Here is a 15,030-nt window from a genome sequence, read left to right on the forward strand (position 1 = left end):
ATAAATAACATTCAGAAAATTTGTTTACATTTATTACTTTTCCTAAGCCTAACTTTGTGTAGTAAATGTACTTGCCCAGGTGACAGTAAATAAGAATATTTGATCTACGCAAGGAGGAATTTTTGTCTCCCAGGCTGCATGTACATAATCTTCGAAGTGTAGGAATTGTGTTAGTCTTCATTTTTGTGGTTTGAGCCCCAAACACTACTAGGTACATGTGTGCTCAATATATATTTATTGAATAAGCGAAATCTCAATAAGTGGATCGTACTGAAAAAGATGCCCGTAAGTAATTAGCCCATCGAACTGAAAGCTAAATAGAAATACAACTCAGAAAATTTTGGACTGATTTGATTATAATGCCTGAGATGCTGTGAAACATTTCAGGGTCAGCGTTGGACAACTATTAGATTCTAAAGGAGAGGGCATTTTGGTGTAGTTTAGGCCCTTTACTTCAGTAGCTCATTTTAGTATTTTCCCTCCTCACCCCCCCCCCAAAAATTATATGGTAGGGTCAAGCATATCAGGTGTGGTGGCCTATATTGAAATGAAATTTCTCCTTTATTCTCCTCTACCTTAGATAATTCTCCCTTGCTTATAGAATGAAGTTCAGGCTTCATAACATAGTATATACATTCTCTACAAGCTGGTCCCTTACCCACTTTTCCAGTCTTATTATTTGTGTTCCTGTTCTTCACTTAAATTTCACAAACATCTATTGATCCCTTGATATGTCCCAGGTATTGTATGACGTTGAGCTATACTAGTCCATAGTTTTCCTCTATGTCTTAAAATTTCTTACCTCCTTACTCTGTTACAAAATTTCTCCTGTGCTACACAGTACTCTCTTCTCCCCACTTAACTCCGTCTATCTAAATGCTAACCTTTTAAGACCCCCCTCTTTCCTTACTCTTATCTTTGTTTATTTCTCATGTACAATACTTGCACAAATAAAAATGCATCCATCTGCTTCTTTGTAGCCTAATAAGTGATGGGAAATGCCATTTTTTTAAATCTTTGATTCTTTTCAATCTTTGTAGCCTTTCATAAATCTTTATAGTGTTGCATCTATTTGGGGTGGTAGGGAGACATGGTGGATTATAGTGTGGGGGAAGGTGATTACTACTGCCTCAAAGGACCATGGACACATACATTCCAATTCATTCCATCTCTTTATTTTCAGTAGCATTCTCTTTCCAAGATTCTTCCTACTTTTAGAATATGATATCTTAAGTGATCATTTGACCTTATAGCTTTAGTAAAATGAAACTTCTAGAAAGATACCCTGATGGATAATGGCCTCAAAATTTCTTGACTGCAGGGTGTAAACTACCTTTTCAAACAAAATTCTATTCTCTAAGCAGTATTTGATGGGAAAGGGGAGGTCATAAGATATCCATAGTGAGTAAAAGAAGGTATTTTAACTAATAGCTGTTTCAGAACAAAAAGTGGCAGTTATACATCCTTTAATCCCTGTTGAGCTGATTTTGGTGGTAATGGTGAGATCTGACACTGTGTACCTTAGTCTTGTTTTTTGACAGATCTCTCTAACACCTCATCTTCTCAACCTCTCTCTCAGTTCTTTAGAGAGAGAGAGGCAGAGAGAAGTATGAAACCTTATATGCCTACAACTTTTCTGGAAAAAAAATTAATAGGGTATTTATTTATCTGTGATATATTAGTATTTTATCTTATGTTAGATATGTAGTTTGGAATATAAATTGTGATTTGGCCAGAAAATTACAAATACTGGTTTTTCAAAATTAATATTCATGGCTATTATAGACATATATGTGTGTGTGTGTATGTCAGTTTCTAGATGTAGTGTCTTATAACAAAAGATTTATCAATTTAAAGGTAAAAGTACTAATTTACAGTACTTCCAGCACTTATTTTGTAATTTGTAATACAAAATCGTGTTAGCTAGATTATAAAGAGATTATAATCAAAGACTTAAATTTCATATTTCCTTTTGTTACTGTCAGGAAAAAGTCCAGATTCAATGTAAGTCTACTTTATTTTATAGGCCTATGAAGAATACACCAGCAAGCTAGATGCCCTCCAACAAAGAGAACAACAGTTATTGGAATCCCTGGGGAATGGAACTGATTTTTCTGTTTCTAGCTCTGCATCAACAGACACCGTTACATCATCTTCCTCTTCTAGCCTTTCAGTGCTGCCTTCATCTCTTTCAGTTTTTCAAAATCCCACAGATGTGTCACGGAGCAACCCCAAGTCACCACAAAAACCTATCGTTAGAGTCTTCCTGCCCAATAAACAGAGGACGGTGGTGAGTCAACTTTAATATCATCATTGCTTTTTCTTTGTATTTTTCAGAAAGACTAGTTGTTGAAAATGAAATGTGATACCCAGTGGTCATGCAAATGTAAGCATCCATTTCAAACAAGAATGGAAAAGACATAATTATTTGGTGCCTAAGTCTGTGTTCCTTAACTGGAACAAATTGCATTGTTTTTAGTGTCAGATTTGACATTTATACCTGTCAAACTTGAACCACACTCAAGTCTGAGTACTAGTGCCAGGGCTCCAAATAAAGGTTAAAGTTTCCCTTGTGAATTCTTAACTATAGACCTGTTCTTACCATAGCGTGTGGGGTTCATAATTATATTATCTATATTATTCAGGAATTCTTAACCCAAGAAATTAACAACTGCTCCTGAAGTGGTAATAGCATTCAGGAACTGGGCAGAAACAAATGCATACCCTCCCTTAGCCCATATAGGTCTCATGGAATTCACATACAGAATGCCTCAATGACAAGGTCAAAATCACAAGTTATAATATGCAAGGAAACAGTCTACCATCAGTGCATTAGAAGACTTAAAAATAGCAGGATTAGATTCCTAAGAAGGAACCAAATAGAATTTCTAGGTAGCCTTAAAATTTAAAACTCAGTGGATGAGTCATCATCTCTGAAGTATTATTACTAAAAATGATTGTGTTGAATGTTAAGCTTCTGGACTTTCCATTTTATAAGAAACACGGGATAAAGGGAAAAGTTAAGCACCATGAGGAAGCAATTAGACAAATTCAGAAGGTGGACATTCTATAAGACGAGCAGCCTGGACTCAGTGTCATGGAGGATAAAAGGTTGGGGATTATTCTACACTGAGTAAGACTAAAGAGACAAAACAAACAAATGCGCTGTGTGATCCTGGTTTGGGACCAGGGTGGGGAAGAGCTGTAGAAGTCCTTCTTGAGATAGGAAATGTTGAGTGTTGATTGAATATGATGTGTTCTTATGGAATTATTAGTTTTCTTAAGTGTGACAATAGCGATATTTTTATGTAGGAGAATGTCTTTATTCTTAGGAAATACATGCTTAAATATTTAGGAGTAAATTGTCATGATGCCTGCAACCCCCCTCCCGCCCCTTTTTTGAAATAAAACTTACATATAGTAAAGTGTACAAATCTCAAGTGTACAGCTCAGTGACTTTCTACATGTGTAAGTGCCATGCAGACCAAGATATAGAACATTTCTAATGTGAGTGTTCTCTTGTGCTCCCTCAATTCAGTGACCACCTTCAAGAGTAACCACTATTCTGAATTCTATCTCAGTCAGTCAATTTAGAACTTACTTTCAAATGGTATGATGGAAACAAAATGTTAAAGAGAGAAAACAAATATGAAAAAATAATTTTAGGATCTGAGAGAACTTGGATGTTAATTGTACCACTCCTAATTTTCTGTGTTTGAAATTTTTCATAGTAGAGTTGGAAAAATTCAAAGAACATAGAACAAAAGAAAAATAGAAAGTTAAAAAGAAACAGTTCCCACTAGGAAAAAAAAACTGATGAACATATTCATGCTGATTTGAGGAAGTAGCAGAGGTTTAGAAAAGAACATTCATAAGGTTTTTAACTTTTTTATTTAGGAAATTTATTTATATGGAAAAGTATAAAGGACAATATATTAAACACCTGTGTTTAGTCACCTACAATGAACAAGTATTAATGTTTGTTATATTTGCTTCATATTACACACACACACACACACACATATATAACATATATCCATATATACGTACATACATATATATATATTTAGGTTCCTCTTACCTGTCCCATTCCCTTCCCAAACATCCTTCATCCCATCTTGTCCCCCAAGAAGTAGCCACTATGATAAATGTGGGGTACATTCAATCGAAATTTTTATATTTTACTACATGGATATGTACCTATAAGCATTTTTTTAATATATAAAATAGTATGATACTGTATGTAATGTTCAACATCTTGTCCTTTTTATTCAAAATTATTATAATTTCAAGGTATACATATGTATGTGTTGATACATATAGGTCTGATTCTTTTCAATTTAACATAGTTTATCCTGACAGACATCTAGGTTATGTTCAGGTTTTTTTTTATTACTAACAGTGCTAAAATATGAACATCTTTATACAGGACTCTTTGTCTACAAGTAACAGGGTATTTCCAAGTTGCACACCTGTAAGTGGATCTCTCAATGGGAAATGCAGATTTGGTTCAAAGGCTGTAAATAGCAGGTGTCTGAAAAAAATATCTAAAACTGCTAAATTAATTTTAACATCTTTGGGGAGAAAGCTCTCAAACCAGCTTATCTTTTTTGGTTTCCTCAGTGTCTAACAATTAGTAGGTGTGATTGTATTTAACATAATGAAAGGAAAGACAGTGGGAACAGATAGGGCAATGTTGGATCCTTCAAAATCATGCCTTGGTTGTGTGGTAATTAAAGCAAGAAATGTTTATGGATTGGAAGGGTTAAGGAGAAGCTAAACAAGCTGTTCTTGTTTTAGCCAGTTTGAGGAAAAACATGTAAAGAGCACGAAAACATGTAGGAAACTCTAACTCTCTTACTAGCACAAGTAAGTAGTTTTAATGGAATAGATTGAGTAAAGGGACATCATTAGAGTAGATGCTAGAACCCCAGGGAATACCCTCCCTCTCCTTTTATTTTTAGCAAAAAGTAAAGCAGAAACCTCTAAGATCTGCAAGTGATGAAAGAGAGTTACACATTCCATCCTTTTGTAGACAAGAAGAATACCTATTGCATAGTGGTTTACAGTTTGTAAAAATGTTCCCCCATACTCTCATTTGATCCTCATAGTAACTTTGTGAGGCAGAGTATTATATGGAGCAGTATTAACTCATGTTGATATTTAAAATACTGTGTTTAATTTTAATAAAATAGCTGTGAAGTCTGGGACATTCTTGACTCCTCATAAATTCTATTAACTTTTGCCACAGTGAAAGGACTTAATCTGTTGCTAGATAAGTTTTCCCCCTTGGAGGTCTAAAGAGGTAATTGATTAAATTTAGTTTTGGTTTTCGATTTAATTGGGACCAGCAATTTAGGAGTAAAAGACCTACCACCTTTATCACTTGTTCTTTGTCAGTTAAATACAACTTGACCAGGAGGCATACTTAATTCTAAAATCGCTTTCACCTTAGGAAGTTTTGGTAGTATATATAGTCAGCCTCTTTTAACTTTAAAAAGACCATGTTATAAGCAGATCATATTAAATTTTTCCTTTTATTGTGAATTGGTTTAACAGTCTCTAATAATAAACTATATTATGACTGGTTTAACACTCCTAAAAAAGGACTTGACATCAAGATAAATTATGATAAAAGCAGGAAGCTATAAATTTAGGTTTATTTTAAAAACCCATATATTAGCATGTATAATCTGTGCCAGTTTTATACAAGGAGATCTCAGTGTATCATGAAGTTTACTTAAAGCATCTAATAAAGTCTGCATTGTAAAGAATTTAAACTACCACATTAATCTACTAGCTCAGATAATTAAACATGTAGTAATTGTGATGGCCACCTGAATTTTGATGGCCACTCCTTTAAGGAGTTCTTAAGGTTTTAAGAGAACATTTTATATGGAAAATTTTAAACATACACAAAAGTAGGGTAGTGTGGTGGACCATCATGAATCCATTGATAAAAGATGATTTATATTCACTTTAAAAACTGGTATGTTAAAGTTTAGACTGATACATTTTGTTTTGGTCTAAATTTTCCTTTGCAAATATTCAGATGATTACATTGACTATAGATCGCTGTTAAGGTAGGATGCTTGTTTTTAAATTATTTTAGAGAAAAGGTATTGCTGCTTTGACAGCCTAATCAGGGACATTTAATTTTGTAATTTGGAGAAGAGGCATTAACCTGGTTCTTTTGAAAATATCTTTTTAGTCTTTTCAGCCTTAAAATTTGAGACAGTGCTCCCCTTCCCCTTTTCCTTTTTGAATAGGTAATTCTTTTTTTTTACATCTTTATTGGAGTATAATTGCTTTACAATGGTGTGTTAGTTTCTGCTTTATAACAAAGTGACTCAGTTATACATATGTTCCCATATCTCTTCCCTCTTGCGTCTCCCTCCCTCCCACCCTCCCTATCCCACCCCCCTAGGTGGTCACAAACCACAAAGCTGATCTCCCTGTGCTATGCGGCTGCTTCCCACTAGCTATCTATTTTACGTTTGATAGTGTATATATGTCCATGCCACTCTCTCGCTTTGTCACAGCTTACCCTTCCCCCCCCCCCACATATCCTCAAGTCCATTCTCTACAAGATCTGTGTCTTTATTCCCGTCTCACCCCTAGGTTCTTCATGACATTTTTTTTTTCTTAGATTCCATATATATGTGTTAGCATATGGTATTTGTCTTTCTCTTTCTGACTTACTTCACTCTATATGACAGATTCTAGGTGCATCCACCTCACTACAAATAACTCAATTTCGTTTCTTTTTATGGCTGAGTAACATTCCATTGTATATATGTGCCACATCTTCTTTATCCATTCATCCGATTATGGACACTTAGGTTGCTTCCATCTCTCCTGGCTATTGCAAATAGAGCTGCAATGAACATTTTGGTACATGACTCTTTTTGAATTATGGTTTTCTCAGGGTATATGCCCAGTAGTGGGATTGCTGGGTCATATGGTAGTTCTATTTGTAGTTTTTTAAGGAACCTCCATACTGTTCGCCATAGTGGCTGTACCAATTCACATTCCCACCAGCCGTGCAAGAGTGTTCCCTTTTCTCCACACCCTCTCCAGCATTTATTGTTTCTAGATTTTTTGATGATGGCCATTCTGACTGGTCTGAGATGATATCTCATTGTAGTTTTGATTTGCATTTCTCTAATGATTAATGATGTTGAGCATTCTTTCATGTGTTTGTTGGCAATCTGTATATTTTCTTTGGAGAAATGTCTATTTAGGTCTTCTGCCCATTTTGGGATTGGGTTGTTTGTTTTTTTGTTATTGAGCTGCATGAACTGCTTGTAAATTTCGGAAATTAATCCTCTGTCAGTTGCTTCATTTGCAAATATTTTCTCCCATTCTGAGGGTTGTCTTTTGGTCTTGTTTATGGTTTCCTTTGCTGTGCAAAAGCTTTGAAGTTTCATTAGGTCCCATTTGTTTATTTTTGTTTTTATTTCCATTACTCTAGGAGGTGGGTCAAAAAGGATCTTGCTGTGATTTATGTCATAGAGTGTTCTGCCTATGTTTTCCTCTAAGAGTTTGATAGTTTCCGGCCTTACATTTAGGTCTTTAATCCATTTTGAGCTTATTTTTGTGTATGGTGTTAGGGAATGTTCTAATCTCATACTTTTACATGTAGCTGTCCAGTTTTCCCAGCACCACTTATTGAAGAGGCCGTCCTTTCTCCACTGTACATTCCTGCCTCCTTTATCAAAGATAAGGTGACCATATGTGCGTGGGTTTATCTCTGGGCTTTCTATCCTGTTCCATTGATCTATATTTCTGTTTTACTGCCAGTACCATACTGTCTTGATTACTGTAGCTTTGTAGTATAGTTTGAAGACAGGGAGCCTAATTCCTCCAGCTCCGTTTTTCATTGTCAAGATTGCTTTGGCTATTCAGGGTCTTCTGTGTTTCCATACAAATTGTGAAATTTTTTGTTCTAGTTCTGTGAAAAATGCCAGTGGTAGTTTGATAGGGATTGCATTGAATCTGTAGATTGCTTTGGGTAGTAGAGTCATTTTCACAATGTTGATTCTTCCAATCCAAGAACATGGTATATCTCTCCATCTATTTGCATCATCTTTAATTTCTTTCATCAGTGTCTTATAATTTTCTGAATACAGGTCTTTTGTCTCCTTAGGTAGGTTTATTCCTAGATATTTTATTCTTTTTGTTGCAATGGTAAATGGGAGTGTTTTCTTGATTTCACTTTCAGATTTTTCATCATTAGTATATAGGAATGCCAGAGATTTCTGTGCATTAATTTTGTATCCTGCTACTTTACCGAATTCATTGATTAGCTCTAGTAGTTTTCTGGTAGCATCTTTAGGATTCTCTATGTATAGTATCATGTCATCTGCAAACAGTGACAGCTTTACTTCTTCTTTTCCAATTTGGATTCCTTTTATTTCCTTTTCTTCACTGATTGCTGTGGCTAAAACTTCCAAAAACTATGTTGAATAAGAGTGGTGAGAGTGGGTAACCTTGTCTTGTTCCTGATCTTAGTGGAAATGCTTTCAGTTTTTCACCATTGAGGACGATGTTGGCTGTGGGTTTGTCATATATGGCCTTTATTATGTGGAGGAAAGTTCCCTCTGTGCCTACTTTCTGCAGTGTTTTTATCATAAATGGGTGTTGAATTTTGTCGAAAGCTTTCTTTGCATCTATTGAGATGATCATATGGTTTTTCTCCTTCAATTTGTTAATATGGTGTATCACGTTGATTGATTTGCATATATTGAAGAATCCTTGCATTCCTGGAATAAACCCCACTTGTTCATGGTGTATGATCCTTTTAATGTGCTGTTGGATTCTGTTTGCTAGCATTTTGTTGAGGATTTTTGCATCTACGTTCATCAGTGATATTGGCCTGTAGTTTTCTTTCTTTGTGACATCCTTGTCTGGTTTTGGTATCAGGGTGATGGTGTCCCCATAGAATGAGTTTGGGAGTGTTCCTCCCTCTGCTGTATTTTGGAAGAGTTTGAGAAGGATAGGCGTTAGCTCTTCTCTAAATGTTTTTTTTGGGGTTCTTTTTGTTTTTTTTTTTTTGCAATACGCAGGCCTCTCACTCTTGTGGCCTCTCCCATTGCGGAGCACAGGCTCCGGACGTGCAGGCTCAGCGGCCATGGCTCACGGGCCTAGCCGCTTCGCGGCATATGGGATCTTCCCAGATCGGGGCACGAACCCGTGTCCCCTGCATCGGCAGGCGGACTCTCAACCACTGCGCCACCAGGGAAGCCCTTCTCTAAATGTTTGATAGAATTCACCTGTGAAGCCATCCTGTCCTGGGCTTTTTGTTTGTTGGAAGATTTTTAATCACAGTTTCAATTTCAGTGCTTGTGATTGGTCTGTTCATATTTTCTATTTCTTCCTGATTCAGTCTTGGCAGGTTGTGCATTTCTAAGAATTTGTCCATTTCTTCCAGGTTGTCCATTTTATTGGCATAGAGTTGCTTGTAGTAATCTCTCATGATCTTTTGTATTTCTGCAGTGTCAGTTGTTACTTCTCCTTTTCCATTTCTAATTCTATTGATTTGAGTCTTCTCCCTTTTTTTCTTGGTGAATCTGACTAATGGTTTATCAATTTTGTTTATCTTCTCAAAGAACCAGCTTTTAGTTTTATTGATCTTTGCTATCATTTCCTTAATTTCTTTTTCATTTATTTCTGATCTGATTTTTATGATTTCTTTCCTTCTGTTAACTTTGGGGTTTTTTTGTTCTTCTTTCTCTAATTGCTTTAGGTGCAAAGTCAGGTTGTTTATTCGAGGTGTTTCCTGTTTCTTAAGGTAGGATTGTATTGCTATAAACTTCCCTCTTAGTACTGCTTTTGCTGCCTCCCATAGGTTTTGGGTCGTCGTGTCTTCATTGTCATTTGTTTCTAGGTATTTTTTTGATTTCCTCTTTGATTTCTTCAGTGATCACTTCGTTATTAAGTAGTGTATTGTTTAGCCTTCATGTGTTTGTGTTTTTTACATATCTTTTCCTGTAATTGATATCTAGTCTCATAGCGTTGTGGTTGGAAAAGATGATTGATGCAATTTCAATTTTCTTAAATTTACCAAGGCTTGATTTGTGACCCAAGATATGATGTATCCTGGAGAATGTTCCATGAGCACTGGAGAAAAATGTGTATTCTGTTGTTTTTGGATGGAATGTACTATAAATATCAATTAAGTCCATCTTGTTTAAGGTATCATTTAAAGCTTGTGTTTCCTTATTTATTTTCATTTTGGATGATCTGTCCATTGGTGAAAGTGGGGTGTTAAAGTCCCCTACTATGAATGTGGTACTGTTGATTTCCCCTTTTATGGCTATTAGTATTTGCCTTATGTATTGAGGTGCTCCTATGTTGGGTGCATAAATATTTACAATTGTTATATCTTCTTCTTGATCGATCCCTTGATCATTATGTAGTGTCCTTCTTTGTCTCTTGTAATAGTCTTTATTTTAAAGTCTATTTTGTCTGATATGAGAATTGCTACTCCAGCTTTCTTTTGGTTTCCATTTGCATGGAATATCTTTTTCCATGCCCTCACTTTCAGTCTGTATGTGTCCCTAGGTCTGAAGTGGGTCTTTTGTAGACTGCATATATATGGGTGTTGTTTTTGTATCCATTCAGCCAGTCTGTGTCTTTTGGTGGGAGCATTTAATCCATTTACATTTAAGGTAATTATCGATATACATGTTCCTGTTCCCATTTTCTTAATTGTTTTGGGTTTGTTATTGTAGGTCTTTTCCTTCTCTTGTGTTTCTTGCCTAGAGAAGTTCCTTAACATTTGTTGTAAAGCTGGTTTGGTGGTGCTGAACTCTCTCAGCTTTTGCTTGTCTGTAAAGGTTTTAATTTCTCCATCAAATCTGAATGAGATCCTTGCTGGGTGGAGTAATCTTGGTTGTAGGTTTTTCTCCTTCATCACTTTAAATATGTCCTGCCACTCCCTTCTGGCTTGCAGAGTTTCTGCTGAAAGATCAGCTGTTAATCTTATGGGGATTCCCTTGTGTGTTACTTGTTGTTTTTCCCTTGCTGCTTTTAATATGTTTTCTTTGTATTTAATTTTTGACAGTTTGATTAGTATGTGTCGTGGCGTGTTTCTCCTTCGATTTATCCTGTATGGGACTCTCTGTGCTTCCTGGACTTGATTAACTATTTCCTTTCCCATATTAGGGAAGTTTTCAAGTATAATCTCTTCAAATATTTTCTCAGTCCCTTTCTTTTTCTCTTCTTCTTCTGAGACCCCTATAATTCGAATGTTGGTGCATTTAATGTTGTCCCAGAGGTCTCTGAGACTGTCCTCAGCTCTTTTCATTCTGTTTTCTTTATTCTGCTCTGCAGTAGTTATTTCCACTGTTTTATCTTCCAGGTCACTTATCCATTCTTCTGCCTCAGTTATTCTGCTATTGATCCCTTCTTGAATATTTTTAATTTCATTTATTGTGTTGTTCATCATTGCTTGTTTCCTCTTTAGTTCTTCTTAGTCCTTGTTAAATGTTTCTTTCATTTTCTCTATTCTGTTTCCAAGATTTTGGATCATCTTTACTATCATTATTCTGAATTCTGCCTATTTCCTCTTCATTTGTTAGGTCTGGTGGGTTTTTATCTTGCTCCTTCATCTGCTGTGTGTTTTTCTGTCTTCTCATTTTGCTTATCTTACTGTGTTTGGGTGTCTCCTTTTTGTAGGCTGCAGGTTTGTGGTTCCCGTTGTGTTTGGTGTCTGTCCCCAGTGGCTAAAGTTGGTTCAGGTGGTTGTGTAGGCTTCCTGGTGTAGGGGACCTAGTGCCTGTGTTCTGGTGGATGAGGCTGGATCTTGTCTTTCTGGTGGGCAGGTCCCCGTCTGGTGGTGTGTTTTGGGGTGTCTGTGGCTTTATTATGATTTTAGGCAGCCTCTCTGCTAATGGGTGGGGTTGTGTTCCTGTCTTGCTGGTTGTTTGGCATAGGGTGTCCAGCACTGTAGCTTGCTGGTCGTTGAGTAAAGCTGGGTGTTCGTTTTGAGATGGAGATATCTGGGATATTTTTGCCGTTTGATACTACGTGGAGCTGGGAGGTCTCTTGTAGACCAGTGTCCTGAAGTTGGCTCTCTCACCTCAGAGGCACAGCACTGACTCCTGGCTGCAGCACCAAGAGCCTTTCATCCACATGGCTCAGAGTAAAAGGGAGAAAAAGTAGAAAGAAAGAAAGAGAGAGAGAGAGAGGAAGGGAGGGAGGGAGGAAGGAAGAAAGAAAGAAAGAGGCTAAAATAAAATAAGAAAATAAAATAGTTATTAAAATAAAAACTAATTATTGAGAAAAAAAATTTTTTAAGTAAAACAAAAAAAAACGGACAGACAGAACCCTAGGACAAATGGTGAAAGCAAAGCTGTACAGACAAAATCTCACACAGAAGCATACATATACACACAAAAAGAGGAAAAGGGGAAAAAATAATAAATCTTGCTCTCAAAGTCCACCTCCTTAATTTGGTATGATTCGCTGTCTATTCAGGTATTCCACAGATGCAGGTACATCAAGTTGTTTGTGGAGATTTAATCCGCTGCTCCTGAGGCTGCTTGGAGAGATTTCCCTTTCTCTTCTTTGTTCTCAGAGCTTCCGGGGCTCAGCTTTGGATTTGGCCCCGCCTCTGCGTGTAGGTCGCCGGAGGGCGTCTGTTCTTCGTTGAGACAGGACGGGGTTAAAGGAGCAGCTGCTGCTTCGGGGACTCTGCTCACTCAGGCTGGGGGGAGGGAGGCGTATGGAGTGCGGGGCGAGCCTGCAGCAGCAGAGGCCGGCATGACGTTGCACCAGCCTGAGGCGCGCCATGCTGCGTTCTCCCGGGGAAGTTGTCCCTGGATCACGGGACCCTGGCAGTGGCGGGCTGCACAGGCTCCCGGAAGGGGGGTGTGGATAGTGACTTGTTCTCGCACACAGGCTTCTTGGTGGCGGCAGCAGCAGCTTTAGCGTCCCATGCCCGTCTCTGGGGTCCGCGCTGTTAGTAGCCGCGGCTCGCGCCCATCTCTGGAGCTCCTTTAAGCAGTGCTTTTAATCCCCTCTCCTCGCGCACCAGGAAACAAAGAGGGAAGAAAAAGTCTCTTGCGTCTTTGGCAGGTCCAAACTTTTCCCCGGACTCCCTCCCAGGTAGCCTAGCCGTGGCGCACTAACCTCTTCAGGCTATGTTCATTCCGCCAGTCCTCTCCCTGGGCTCGACCGATGCCCAAGCCTTAGCTCCCAGCCCCGCCCGCCCCGACAGGTGAGCAGACCAGCCTCTCGGGCTGCTGAGTGCTGGTCGGCACCGATCCTCTGTGCGGGAATCTCTCTGCTTTGGCTTCCACACCCCTGTTGCTGTGCTCTCCTCCACGGCTCTGAAGCTTCCCCCCTCCGCCGCCCGCAGTCTCTGCCTGCGAAGGGGCTTCCTAGTGTGTGGAAACCTTTCCTCCTTCACTGCTCCCTCCCACTGGTGCAGGTCCCGTCCCTATTCTTTTGTTTCTGTTTTTCCTTTTTTCTTTTGCCCTACCCAGGTACGTGGGGAGTTTCTTGCCTTTTGGGAGGTCTGAGGTCTTCTGCCAGCATTCAGTGGGTGTTCTGTAGGAGTTGTTCCGGTAATTCTTTCATGTGGTATTTACATCAGGAAATCTTGTTTCCACCTCTACCTCTTTACATCCAGTTTCCCCTGTACCTTTTAGGTAACTATTTTTATTTGGGTGGGTGTGTGTGTTTTCTGGGTTTCTTCATGTAGCAAGAAGAAAATAGAAAGATATATTCTTATTTCTCCACTCCTCTTCATACACACAAGGTATCATACTGTATATATCATTCTGTATTTTGCTTTTAATGTTTATGTAGGCTATCCTGGAAATTTTCCATTTCCACGTATAGCATGCTTAAATATTCTTTTTTATAGCTATAGATTCCATTGTATAGATGTACTATAGTTGACCAGTTAAATTATGGTATACCAAAAGTAGGCTTCCTTGATCAAAGAGAAATTTACATTTGTAATTTTGATAAGAAACTTTCAAATTTTGCTTCACAGGTTTTGCTTAGTCTTGCACTGTTAGCAGCAGTGTATGAGATGCCTGTTTACCATAGCCTCATCAACAGAGTATGTTGTCAAACTTTTGTATTTTTGCCAATGTGATAAATGAAAGATATTTTGGCAAGTTTGAGTTTGCTTTTCTCTGAGGTTGAACACCTTTTCATAAGTTAGAAGGCCGTTTATATTTTGTTTTCCTGAACTGTCTTTCATGTCCTTTGCCCGTTGATCCTGATCTCGATTTTTCAGGAGCTCTTTATATATCATGAAGATTATATGCCTCTTATATAAGTTGCAAATATTTTTTTCCCAGTTTGCATTTGTCTTTTGACTTTGCTTATATAGTCATCCCTCAGTATCTACAGGGGATTGGTTCCAGGACCCCCTAAGGATACCAAAATCCTTAGATGCTCAAGTGCCTTATATAAAATGGCATAGTATTTGCATATAACCTATGCACATACTCCTGTATACTTTAAATCATCTCTAGGTTACTTATAGTAGGAAAATTTAAGTTTTGCTTTTTTGGAACTTTCTGGAATTTTTTTCTGAATATTTTTGATCCTCAGTTGGTTGAATCCACGGATGTGGTACCCACGATATGGAGGGCTGACTGTAGTATGTTGTGTGTGTTTTGCCATCTAAAAAGTTCTTAGTTATGTGTAGGTGAATTTAACATTTTTCTTTTATGGCTTCCAGACTTTGCATCATAGATTTATAAGGCTTCTTCACTTGAGGTTATAAAGGAGCTTGCCGTGTGTTTCTTTCAGTTCTTTTATGGTTTGTCCCCTCCTTCCTTCAACATTTAAATATTTGATCCTTTTGGAATTTACCCTAGTGTACAGTATGTAGTATGGGTGAACCTTTTTTTCCTAGATTGGTTCCAGTAGTTCCAACATCAGTTATTTAAAAGTTCATCTTTATCCTGTTTCAGATGCTGCCTTTATTTTATTTTGATTTTCTTTATGTGTTGGAGTCTGCTTTGGTCTTTCTGTTTTATTCTGTTGGTGTGTCAGTCTGTT

The 15,030-nt window shown here is 37.7% G+C and overlaps 1 protein-coding gene across 1 annotated transcript in view; it reads left to right on the plus strand.

The window, feature by feature from the left end:
- The window catches only part of BRAF (B-Raf proto-oncogene, serine/threonine kinase), a 156,021-nt gene that overhangs the window by 69,828 nt on the left and 71,163 nt on the right, over nt 1-15,030 (plus strand). Inside the window, exon 3 of the mRNA XM_060156529.1 lies at nt 2,027-2,290. Coding sequence (XP_060012512.1) covers nt 2,027-2,290 — 264 coding nt within the window. The remainder of the gene's footprint in view (nt 1-2,026; nt 2,291-15,030) is intronic.

This window comes from Lagenorhynchus albirostris, chromosome 8 (genome assembly GCF_949774975.1).
Source record: "Lagenorhynchus albirostris chromosome 8, mLagAlb1.1, whole genome shotgun sequence".
Taxonomy (NCBI): Eukaryota; Metazoa; Chordata; class Mammalia; order Artiodactyla; family Delphinidae; genus Lagenorhynchus; species Lagenorhynchus albirostris.